This window comes from Amblyraja radiata, chromosome 25, assembly GCF_010909765.2.
Source record: "Amblyraja radiata isolate CabotCenter1 chromosome 25, sAmbRad1.1.pri, whole genome shotgun sequence".
Lineage (NCBI taxonomy): Eukaryota > Metazoa > Chordata > Chondrichthyes > Rajiformes > Rajidae > Amblyraja > Amblyraja radiata.
This window is the reverse complement of record NC_045980.1, coordinates 32,975,534-32,987,554: the sequence shown is the minus strand read 5'-3', so window position 1 is coordinate 32,987,554 and position 12,021 is coordinate 32,975,534. Positions and strand designations below refer to the sequence as shown.

Below are 12,021 nucleotides of genomic sequence, written 5' to 3'. Positions count from 1 at the left end.
CCACAGATTCACAACTCTCTGGATGAAAAAGTTTATCCTCATCTCAGTCCAAAATGGCCGCCCCCTTATTCGTGAACTGTGTGTGACCCCTGGTTCTGGTCTCCTCCAACATAGGGAACTTTTTTCCTGCATCTACCCTGTCCAATCCCTTAAGATGTTTAAATGTAAACCTCTCATCCTTCTAATTTCCAGTGAATATAAGCCCAGTCGATCCGTTCTTTCATCATATGTCAGTCCCGCCATCCAGGGAACAAGTTTGTCTTCTCACCCAAGGCATTCTTGCTGACTTGATACGCATCTTCGGTGGCAAATAAAGTCTTTGGGAATCGAATAAATATCTTTGTTCTGTAAAACAAAATAAGTTTATTTCAGTTTTTAGTTTGGTTTAGAGATACAACGCCTTCGTTCCAACGAGTGGTGAGTCTGTGGAATTCTCTGCCTCAGAGGGCAGTGGAGGCAGGTTCAATGGATGCTTTCAAGAGAGAGCTAGATAGGGCTCTTAAAGATAGCGGAGTCAGGGGATATGGGGAGAAGGCAGGAACGGGATACTGACTGGGGATGATTAGCCATGATCACATTGAATGGCGGTGCTGGCTCGAAGGGCCGAATGGCCTACTCCTGCACCTATTGTCTATTGAGTCCACGCCGACTAGCGATCCCCGCACACTAACACTATCCTGCACAATTTACAGTTTTTACCAGGCCGATTAACCTACAATCCTGTATGCCTTTGGAATGTGGGAGAAAACCGGAGCACCCGGAGAAAACACACACAGATCATGAGCAGAACGCACAAACTCGGTTCAGACAGCACCCATAGTCAGGATCGAACCCGGGTCTCTGGCGCTGTAAGGCAGCAACTCTACCGCTGCGCCACCATGCCATCCTTTGCGCCACATAGTCTTTCCGCCGTCTGGTTAGCACACACCAAAAAAACACTGGGTCTGTTGCACTTAGTGAATAGGGAACAGCGAAAGGCTTGGCTCGAGTGGATGTGGAGAGAATGTTTCCACTAGTGGGAGAGTCTAGGACCAGAGGGCACAGCCTCAGAATTAAAGGGCGTTCTTTTCCGAAGATGAGGAGGAATTTCTTTAGTCAGAGGGTGGTGAATCTGTGGACCTCTTAGCCACAGAAGGCTGTGGAGGCCAAGTCAGTGGATGTATTTAAGGCCGAGATAGATAGATAGATTCCTGATTAGTGCAGGTGTCAGAGGTTACGGGGAGGAGGCAGGTGAGTGGGGCTAGGAGGGAGAGATATATCAGCCATGACTGGACGGCGGAGTGGACTTGATGGGCCGAATGGCCTAATTCTGCACCCGTCACTTATGATCTAATGATCTTATGATCTTACTTTCCCATCTTGTATTCCTCCTGCTTGTAGCCAATGTGCTTCACCAGTCGTTCAACCCCCTCGGATGCAGGTCCGTGCCAGTTCGGCCACGTGTCTGGGCACAACATCTTATACCTGCAGGATAAGAACATTGACGTCTCGATGTGAATCACGTCACCGCCCGTGGCCCAGTCTTAGTCACGTCTACGGACAGCACCCCTAGTCAGGATCGAACCCGGGTCTCTGAAGCCGTGAGGCAGCAACTCTACCGCTGCACCAGCGTGGAGGAAAAACAGCCTTGACTGCACTAGAGACTGAGTGCAAAATAGTTTACGTAAGTGTGAGTTTATGTAAGTGTGAGTTTATGTAAGTGTGAGTTTATGTAAGTGTGAGTTTCTGTAAGTGTGTGTTTACGTAAGTGTGAGTTTCTGTAAGTGTGAGTTTCTGTAAGTGTGAGTTTATGTAAGTGTGAGTTTATGTAAGTGTGAGTTTATGTAAGGGTGAGTTTCTGTAAGTGTGAGTTTATGTAAGTGTGAGTTTCTGTAAGTGTGAGTTTATGTAAGTGTGAGTTTATGTAAGTGTGAGTTTCTGTAAGTGTGCGTTTCTGTAAGTGTGAGTTTCTGTAAGTGTGAGTTTATGCAAGTGTGAGTTTATGTACGTGTGAGTTTATGTAAGTGTGAGTTTATGTAAGTGTGAGTTTATGTAAGTGTGAGTTTATGCAAGTGTGAGTTTATGTAAGTGTGAGTTTATGTAAGTGTGAGTTTCTGTAAGTGTGAGTTTATGTAAGTGTGAGTTTCTGTAAGAGTGAGTCTATGTAAGTGTGAGTTTATGTAAGTGTGAGTTTCTGTAAGTGTGAGTTTCTGTAAGTGTGAGTTTATGTAAGTGTGAGTTTCTGTAAGTGTGAGTTTCTGTAAGTGTGAGTTTATGTAAGTGTGAGTTTCTGTAAGTGTGAGTTTCTGTAAGAGTGAGTTTATGCAAGTGTGAGTTTCTGTAAGTGTGAGTTTATGTAAGTGTGAGTTTCTGTAAGAGTGAGTTTATGTAAGTGTGAGTTTATGTAAGTGTGAGTATGCAAGTGTGAGTTTATGTAAGTGTGAGTTTCTGTAAGAGTGAGTTTATGTAAGTTGCCTGTAGTGTAAGTAGGAGAGTGTCTGTACCCTCCAAACTAAACACGTATCCTGGCAACAAGTATCAAGTCCTGGCAACATCCTTGTAAATCTTCTCTGTACCCTTTCCAGCTTGACCACATCTTTCCTATAACACGGTGCCCAGATCTGAACACAATACTCTGAATGCGGCCTCACCAATGCCCTACACAACTGCAGCAAGACCTCCCAACGTCTATACTCCAGCTTCCTTTTCATTGTTAAAACAGTCCCTTCAACAGCCTTACTTGGCTGAAGCCGTTACCTTTTCAAGAAGGGGTCGAACTTTCTGCGGTAGGCGAATCCAGCCCGCCTCACACGCAGGTGTTCCATGAGGCCGAGATACTTCACCTGATGCCTGACCAACACGTTGTCAAACCTGCCTGTGATGGGAGCGAGAGGGAAGTGGGAGGAGGGAAGGGGAGGGGGGGGAGAGAGGGGGGGAGGGGGGGGGGGGGGGGGGAAAGGGGGAAGGATGTGGAATGAAGAGAAGAATAAATTAGTTTCCGTAGCAACTAGTATCTGCAGATGCCGGTTCACAAAATAAATCACAAAGTGCCGGAGTAACGCAGCGATTCAGGCAGCATCTCTGGAAACCATGGACCCCCCCCCCCCCCAGCAGCTCGTTCCATACACCCACCTAGGAGCACAGGCTCCTAGAATCTATCTCCCCCTCTCCTTAAAACTACATCCTCTGGTCCTCGGTTCTACCACCCTGGGCAAGAAACTCTGCCGTGGTTAAATGTGTGGGAAGGAACTGCAGATGCTGGTTTACACTGAACATAGACTCAAAATGCTGGAGTAACTCAGCGGGACGGTCAACATCTTAGGAGAGAAGGAATGGGTGACGTTTTTGGTTGAGACCCTTCTTTAGACCCGAAACGTCACCCGTACCTTTCTCTCCAGAGATGCTGCCCGTCCCGCTGAGTTACTCCAGCATTCTGTGTCTATCTTCAGGTTTGTAGGTTAATTGGGTTGGTATAATTGTAAATGGTGTATAGCATTAGTGTAGGGCCGGCATGGAGTCGGTGGGCCGAAGGGCCTGTTTCCATGCTGTATCTCTGAGCTAAAAGAACTAAGAAGATGTTAGGTCCTTGTGTGATGAGGAAGATGAGGGGGACTTAGGGTAGGGTTTCCAACTGTCCCGTATTAGCCGGGACATCCCGTATATTGGGCTAAATTGGTTTGTCCTGTACGGGACCGCCCTTGTCCCGTATTTGTCTGCTGCTACTTGGGTCGAGGGGACTGTCGGGTCGGAGCGCCGCGTCCGGCCCCGACTCACCCATCCCGACGTAGTGCAGCCCATGGAGTGCAGCAGCAGCAACTCTTCACTCGTGGCCCCATCAGTCGGTCGGCAGCCCGGCCAGCTGTCTGACCTCCGGACCTTCGCTTACCGCCGACACCACCACCACCCCTCCTTCTCGTGGCCGATCATCGGTTCATGAGTTGGACGGGGCGCCGGACTTTGCGCGCGACATCGTGCGGCCTGGGGCCAAAACTCCTCTGCTGGCCCCCCGGCTGGGCTTTGCGTGCAGTCCAGCACCCGGGCCGACTCATCATTCACCCAGCCACGGCCGAGTCGGTCAACGAATTGCCGTGGGGAATTTGTCCCGTGTTTTGACCTTTTTGTCCCTTATTTGGGAGTGGGAAAGTTAGCGACCCTAACTGAGGAACGCTTACAGATTCAACGCGCCAACATTTAAACACATCCCCTGCCCACTGCTCCAAGGTCGGCCACATACCTGGCTGTTTGGCATCATTGGGCTTGACACAACGCACATACGAAGGCTCCTTGGACATCAAGATATCAATAAGACCCGCCAAACTGTACTTGAATTGTGTGGCCACCTATTACAGGATAAAGACATGCACAAAACATCAGCAGAGTTAAGGTCATAAGTGATAGGAGTAGAATTAGGCCATTCGGCCCATCGAGTGTACTCGACAATTCAATCACACCTGATCTTCCCCATAACCTCTGACACCTGTACTAATCAAGAATATTTACTATATTGCTATATATAATAGAAACATAGAAACATAGAAAATAGGTGCAGGAGTAGGCCATTCGGCCCTTCGAGCCTGCACCGCCATTCAATATGATCATGGCTGATCATCCAACTCAGTATCCCATCCCTGCCTTCTCTCCATACCCCCTGATCCCTTTAGCCACAAGGGCCACATCTAACTCCCTCTTAAATATAGCCAATGAACTGTGGCCTCAACTACCTTCTGTGGCAGAGAATTCCACAGATTCACCACTCTCTGTGTGAAAAATGATTTTCTCATCTCGGTCCTAAAAGCCTTCCCTCTTATCCTTAAACTGTGACCCCTAGTTCTGGACTTCCCCAACATCGGGAATAATCTTCCTGCATCTAGTCTGTCCAACCCCTTAAGAATTTTGTAAGTTTCTATAAGATCCCCCCTCAATCTTCTGAATTCTAGCGAGTACAAGCCGAGTCTATCCAGTCTTTCTTCATATGAAAGTCCTGCCATCCCAGGAATCAGTCTGGTGAACCTGGCTGTTTGAGAGGGAGTTAGATGTGGCCCTTGTGGCTAAAGGGATCAGGGGGTATGGAGAGAAGGCAGGTACAGGATACTGAGTTGGATGATCAGCCATGATCATGTTGAATGGCGGTGCTGGCTTGAAGGGCCGAATGGCCTCTACTCCTGCACCTATTTTCTATGTTTCTATGTTATGTTTCTATCTATCTCTGCATTAAAAATATCCACTGACTTGTGGCCTCCACAGCCGTCTATGGCAAAGAATCCCACAGATTCACCACCCTCTGACTAGTGACATTTCTCCTCATCTCCTTCCTGAAGGAACGTCCTTTAAATCTGAGGCCGTGACCTCTGCTCCTAGACTCTCCCACTGGTGGAAACATCCTCTCCACGTCCACTCTATCCACGCCTTTCACTAATCTCTATCTTTCAATGAGGTCCTCCCCTCATTCTTCTAAACTCCAGCGAGTACAGGCCCAGTGCCGACAAAGGTTCACCAGATATAAGGTCATAAGTTGAAAGGTAAAGTGAAAGGAGCGGAATGAAGCCGTTCGGCCCATCAAGTCTACTCCGCCATTCAACCATGGCTGATCGACCTCTCCCTCCTAACCCCATTCTCCCCATTCATGTGGCCCAGTCTAAGGCATGAAATGTCAGCACACATTTCGATCGGGCTGGAACACCCCTGGCAAGGCTGGGGCCAGGAACCCGCCTGAAGGCTCGTCCACAATTCACAACTCTCTGGGTGAAAAACGTTTTTTTCTCATCTCAGTTTTAAATGGCCTACCCCTTTATTCTTAGACTGTAGCCCCTGGTTCTGGACTCCCCCCCCAACATTGGGAACATTTTTCCTGCATCTCGCTTGACCAGTCCTTTTATAATTGCACATGTTTCTATAAGATACCCTCTCATCCTTCTAAATTCTAGTGAATACAAGCCCAGTCTTTCCAATCTTTCCCCGTATGACGGTCCCGCCTTCCCGGGGATAAACCTCGTGGTCAGGTCAAGATAAGTAAGCAAGTAAGTACGTTTATTGGCCAAGTATTCACATACAAGGAATTTGCCTTGATGTTCCGCCCACAAGTAACAACATGACATATAGTGACAGTTACGAATGACTCAGAAAACACTAAACATTAATAATAATAAAACATTAATGATAAAACACCATTGATCAAGCATGTGAACCAAAGCTGTTTTTATGTCTGGCTGTGGCAGCTTTGACAGTCCGGAGTCGCCTTCCAGAGGGAAGTGATTGAAAGAGTTTGTGGCCAGGGTGAGAGGGGTCAGAGATGATCTTGCCCGCTCGCTTCCTGGCCCTTGCAGTGTACAGTTCATCAATGGAGGGAAGGTTGCAGCCAATAACCTTCTCTGCTGATCGGACGATTCGCTGCAGCCTCCGGGTGTCGTGCTTGGTAGCTGAGCCAAACCAGACCATGATGGGAGAAGGTGAGGACAGACTCTACGATGGCCGTATAGAATTGGACCATCATTGCCTGTGGCAGATTGTGCTTCCTCAGCTGCCGCAGGAAGTACATCCTCTGTTGTTGGGGAAGTCCAGAACAAGGGGTCACACAGTTTAAGGATAAAGGGGAATTCCTTTAGATGAGGAAAACATTTTTCACACAGAGAGTGGTGAATCTCTGGAATTCTCTGCCACAGAAGGTAGTTGAGACCACAGTTCATTGGCTATATTTAAGAGGCGAGTTAGATGTGGCCCTTGTGGCGAAAGGGATCAGGGGGTATGGAGAGAAGGCAGGTACAGGATACTGTGTTGGATGACCAGCCATGATCATATTGAATGGCAGTGCAGGCTCGAAGGGCCGAATGGCCTACTCCTGCACCTATTTTCTATGTTTCTGTGTTGTGGATCCCTGAGCTTACAACGATATACTGTCTCAGTGTACTACTGCTGTACATTTGTACTGTACCTGAGATTCTTATCTAAGATGTACCTTAGTGCCTAATGCAAAGTGATACTTGGACTGAACTGTTTTACAACAATGGATTTCTCCGTACCTCGGTACACGTGACAAGGCCGCGCACCACACCGTGGCGTTGATACTCACCGTCTCAGGCCTTTTCTTTGTGTCTCGTTCGGACGTGACGAAACAGTCCTTCACTATGAAGTTAGTGGAGCTACACATGACCTGTGGGGGTGGATAGTCAAGAGACAGAGAGATTTAGAACGTCGAACATGGAACGACACAGCACAGGAACAGGCCGACTCTTGCTGCATTCAAGAAGAAGTCAGAACTTCTATTTATTTCTATCTATTTTTTTTAATTTGCTCTCTTTTTCTTTCCTCTCTTTCTATCTATAAATATAAATAAACAATTAGAAGCAGTGTTAATACGTAATTGATAAATGAGGACCCCAGCTATTTTGATAGCTGGGACCCCGGGACCCTAGATACTAATAATATGTAATCGTTAAACAAAGTCTGTGTTGGTTTGGAGTATGATATGCATATGCTTCTAATAAAAAATGGATTAAAAAAAAAAAAAAAGAACTCCTCTGCCTGCATGTTAGGTGGGCAAGGACACTCTCTCTGGATCTCAGGATACTTTCAAGAGAGAGCAAGATAGGGCTCTTACAAATAGCGGAGTCAGGGGATATGGGGAGCAGGCAGGAACGGAGTACTGATTGTGGATGGTATACAAAAATGCTGGAGAAACTCAGCGGGTGCAGCAGCATCTATGGAGCGAAGGAAATAGGCAACGTTTCGGGACGAAACGTTGCCTATTTCCTTCGCTCCATAGATGCTGCTGCACCCGCTGAGTTTCTCCAGCATTTTTGTGTACCTTCGATTTTCCCGCAATTGCAGTTCCTTCTTAAATACTGATTGTGGATGATCAGCCATGATCACATTGAATGGCGGTGCTGGCTCGAAGGGCCAAATGGCCTACTCCTGCACCTATTGTCTATTGTCCATAAGGTGGTTCATAAGTGATAGGAGCAGAATTAGGCCATTCGGCCCATCAAGTCTACTCCGCCATTCAATCATGGCTGATCTATCCCCATTCTCCTGCCTTCCCCCTGTAACCTCTGACACCCGTACTGATCATTAAGGTGGTCAAGAAGGCACACCTGCCTTCATTGAGAAGGGATTTGAGTACAAATGTTGAGACATCATGATACAGCTGTACTGGCCATTGGTGAGACCACACCAGGAGTACAATGTGCAGTTCTGATCTCCCAGCTCATAGTCATAAAGCGGGGAAACAGGCCCTTCGGCCCAACTTGCCCATGCTGACCAACATGCCCCATCTACACTACCTGCATTTGGCCCATACCCCTCTAAACCTGTCCTATCCATGTACCTGTCCTATCCATTGGGACGACAGATGGCACAATGGGCTAAGTGTTCGGCTGGCAACCGGAAGGTAGCCGGTTCGAATCCCGCTTGGAGTGCATACTGTCGTTGTGTCCTTGGGCAAGACACTTCACCCACCTTTGCCTGTGTGAATGTGTGAATGTGTGTGAGTGATTGGTGGTGGTCGGAGGGGCCGTAGGCGCAGATTGGCAGCCACGCTTCCGTCAGTCTGCCCCAGGGCAGCTGTGGCTACAGAAGTAGCTTACCACCACCGAGTGTGACTGAGGAGTGAATGAATAATGCGATGTAAAGCGCCTAGAGTATTAGAAAGGCGCTATATAAATCCCATCCATTATTATTATTATTACCTGTCGAAATGTCTTTAACACTTTGTGATAGTCCCAGTCTCAACTACCTCCTCCGGCAGCTCGTTCCATACACCCACCACCTTTTCTGTAAAAAAGTTGCCCCTCCGGTTCCTATTAAATCTAACCCCCCCCCCCCCCTCCCACCTTACACCTGTCATCTGGTTCTTGATTCCCCTGCTCTGGGTAAAAGACCTGATGCATTCCTCTCATGATCTTATACGCCTCTATAAGATCACCCCTCATCCTCCTGCGCTCCAATAATAGAGTCCTAGCCTGTCTAACTTCTCCCTGTAACTCAGGCCCTCAAGTCCTGGCAACATCCTCGTAAATCTTCACTGCACCCTTAACAAAATCCCAGCATTTTTTTTTTTAAAGTCGAGCTTACCTCTTTGAGATTCCTGTACAAGAGGTCATTATTTTTATCCAGAAACCCTGGAAGGAAAAAAGATATATCCTCTTAGAATGCTAGGTGGCACAGCGGTAGAGTTTGCTGCCTCACAGCGCCAGAGACCCGGGTTCGATCCTGACCGCGGGTGCTGTCTGTACGGAGTTTGTACGCTCTCCCCGTGACCTACGTGGGTTTTCTCCGGGATCTCCGGTTTCCTCCCACACTCCACAGACGCACAGGTTTGGAGGTTAATTGGCTTGGTGTAAATGTAAAATTGTCCCTAGTGTGTGTAGGATAGTGTTAGTGTACGGGGATCACTGGTCGGCGCGGACTCGGTGAGCTGAAGGGCCTGTTTTCACACTGTATCTCTAAACTTTTAATTTCGGGTCTGAAGAAGGGTCTCGACCCGAAACGTCGATTATTCCTTCTCTCCGTAGATGCTGCCTCACCCGCTGAGTTTCTCCAGCATTTTTGTCTACCTTCGATTTTTCCAGCATCTGCAGTTCTTTCTTAAACTAAACGTTAAACGTTAAACCTAATCGGGTTAACTAACTTCCTGACTAACTAACATCCCAAAAACGTGCAGGTTTGTAGGTTGGAAGAAAGGTCTCGACCTGAAACGTCACGCATTCCTTCTCTCCAGAGATGCAGCCCGTCCCGCTGAGTTACACCAGCATTTTGTGCTTATCTTCGGTTTAAACCAGCATCTGCAGTTCCTTCTTACACATTTCCTTGACTCACCTGTTACATTGTAAGTGACATCTCCTGCATAGTGTAGCAGCCTGAAATCACCCCTACACATGGTCTTCCTTGTCTTCTGATCGGCCAACTTGTGTCTGCAAATCAATAGACATTAAAGGTAACCTTGGATGGATTGCAGGCCCTTTACCGACTCTAAATTAAAATCAACGCCGCTCAGTTGAAGGTTAGGCCACTTAGTTTTAGTTTAGTTTAGAGATACTGCACGGAAACTGACCCTTCGGCCCGCCGAGCCCGTGCCGACCTGCGATCCCCGCACACTAACACTATCCTACACACACTAGGGCCAATTTTACATTTATGCATTTGTACCGAAGCCAATTAATTTACAAACCTGTATGTGTTTGGAGTGTGGGAGGAAGCCGAAGATCTCGGAGAGAATCCACGCAGGTCACGGGGAGACCGTCCAAATTCTGTACAGAAGGGTGGGTGTATGACCAGCCATGATCACATTGAATGGCGGTGCTGGCTCGAAGGGCCAAATGGCGCCTAGTTAGGATTGAACCCGGGTTTCTGGCGCTGCAAGGCAGCAACTCTACCGCTGCGCCACCGTGCCGCCCAGGGTGGTTTATCCCCATCGCAAAAATCAACAGAACTTTCTGTTCTAGGTGGCGCAGCGGTAGAGTTGCTGCCTCACAGCGCCGGAGACCCGGGTTCGATCCTGACTGCGGCTGCTGCCTGTACGGAGCTTGTACGTTCTCCCCGTGACCTGCGTGGGTTTTCTTCAGGTGCTCAGGTTTCCTCCCACGTGCGGGTTTGTCGGCTAATTGGCTCGGTGCAAGTTGTAAATTGTCCCTGGTGTGATCGTGTAGGATCGTGTTGGTGTGCGGGGGTCGCTGGTCGGCGCGGACTCCACGCTGTACCTCTGAACTAAACTAGGCCTCTAACCCAGAGTGTCTCTAAACCAAACGAAGCTGAACAAAGGCGGTGGACTCACACGTCACAGCTACGTACGTCAGGAAGTGAGGGTGAGCGGGCACTTTCTCCTCCAGACGAAGCAGGAAGGTGAGATCTGTGGCCTCTCCGGGTCTCAGGCATTCTTCATCCTGATGGCGAAGAGAAAAAATCGTCACTCAAGCCATCCGCCTTCACTTTTGTTTTAGACAATAGACTATAGACAATGGACAATGGACAATAGACAATGGAAAATAGCTGCAGGAGTGGGCCATACGGCCCTTCGAGCCAGCACCGCCATTCACTGTGATCATGGCTGATCATCCACAATCAGATGGCACAATGGGCTAAGTCTTCGGCTGGCAACCGGAAGGTAGCTGGTTCGAATCCCGCTTGGAGTGCATACTGTCGTTGTGTCCTTGGGCAAGACACTTCACCCACATTTGCCTGTGCGTGTCCTTGGGCAAGACACTTCACCCACCTTTGCCTGTGTGTGTGGATGTAATTATGTGAAGCACTTTGGGGTCAATGCAAGTTGACTAAAAATGTGCTATATAAATAAAGAAATGTAATGTAATGTACCCCGTTCCTGCCTTCCCCTATCTTTGAGAGCACTATCTAACTCTCTTTTGAAAGCATCCAGAGAATTGGCCTCCACTGCCCTCCGAGGCAGAGAATTCCACAGATTCACAACCCTCTGTGTGAAAAAGTGTTTCCTCATCTTCATTCTTAATGGCTTACCCCTTTTTCTTAAACTGTGTGGCCCCTGGTTCTGGACTCCCCCACCATCGGGAACATGTCTCCTGCCTCTAGCGTGACCAAACCCTTAATAATCTTATATGTGTTAGTCTTAGTTTAGTTCAGTTTGTTGTCACGTGTACCGAGGTACAGTGAAAACCTTTCGTTGCGTGCTAACCAGTCAGCGGAAAGACAATACATGATTACAATCGAGCCGTCCACATGTATCGTGTACAGATTCACGATAAGGGAATAATGTTTAGTGCAAGGTAAAGCAGTCAGGATCGAACCCGGGGCTCTGGCGTTATGAGGCAGCGACTCTATCGCTGCGCCATCGTGCCGCACCTAATTTCTTACCAGGATGGAGATAATTCCTTTGTGTTTTTGTTCCACGAGGTCACAGATGATCTTGTTGTTGAAATATTGGATTGGTTCCCACTGAAGGAAAATAAAGAATAAAAAAATGGCATGTTTAGATTTAGTTTTGAGATACAGCGCGGCCCACCGAGTCTGTGCCGACCAGCGCTCACCCCAACGAGGTGAACATCTGCATGGAATCAGGGGGACCACTTACTCCAGCAG

General features: G+C 48.1%; 1 protein-coding gene across 1 annotated transcript in view; it reads right to left on the bottom strand.

Annotated features, from left to right (window-relative positions):
* myo1h (myosin IH) overlaps positions 1 to 12,021 on the bottom strand; it is a 45,259-nt gene that overhangs the window by 12,950 nt on the left and 20,288 nt on the right. Inside the window, exons 13-21 of the mRNA XM_033043789.1 lie at positions 11,797 to 11,877; positions 10,762 to 10,853; positions 9,790 to 9,884; positions 9,046 to 9,092; positions 7,046 to 7,126; positions 4,214 to 4,319; positions 2,737 to 2,854; positions 1,351 to 1,464; positions 269 to 345 (exon numbers count right to left, since the gene is read on the bottom strand). Of these exons, the coding sequence (XP_032899680.1) occupies positions 269 to 345; positions 1,351 to 1,464; positions 2,737 to 2,854; positions 4,214 to 4,319; positions 7,046 to 7,126; positions 9,046 to 9,092; positions 9,790 to 9,884; positions 10,762 to 10,853; positions 11,797 to 11,877 (811 nt within the window). The remainder of the gene's footprint in view (positions 1 to 268; positions 346 to 1,350; positions 1,465 to 2,736; positions 2,855 to 4,213; positions 4,320 to 7,045; positions 7,127 to 9,045; positions 9,093 to 9,789; positions 9,885 to 10,761; positions 10,854 to 11,796; positions 11,878 to 12,021) is intronic.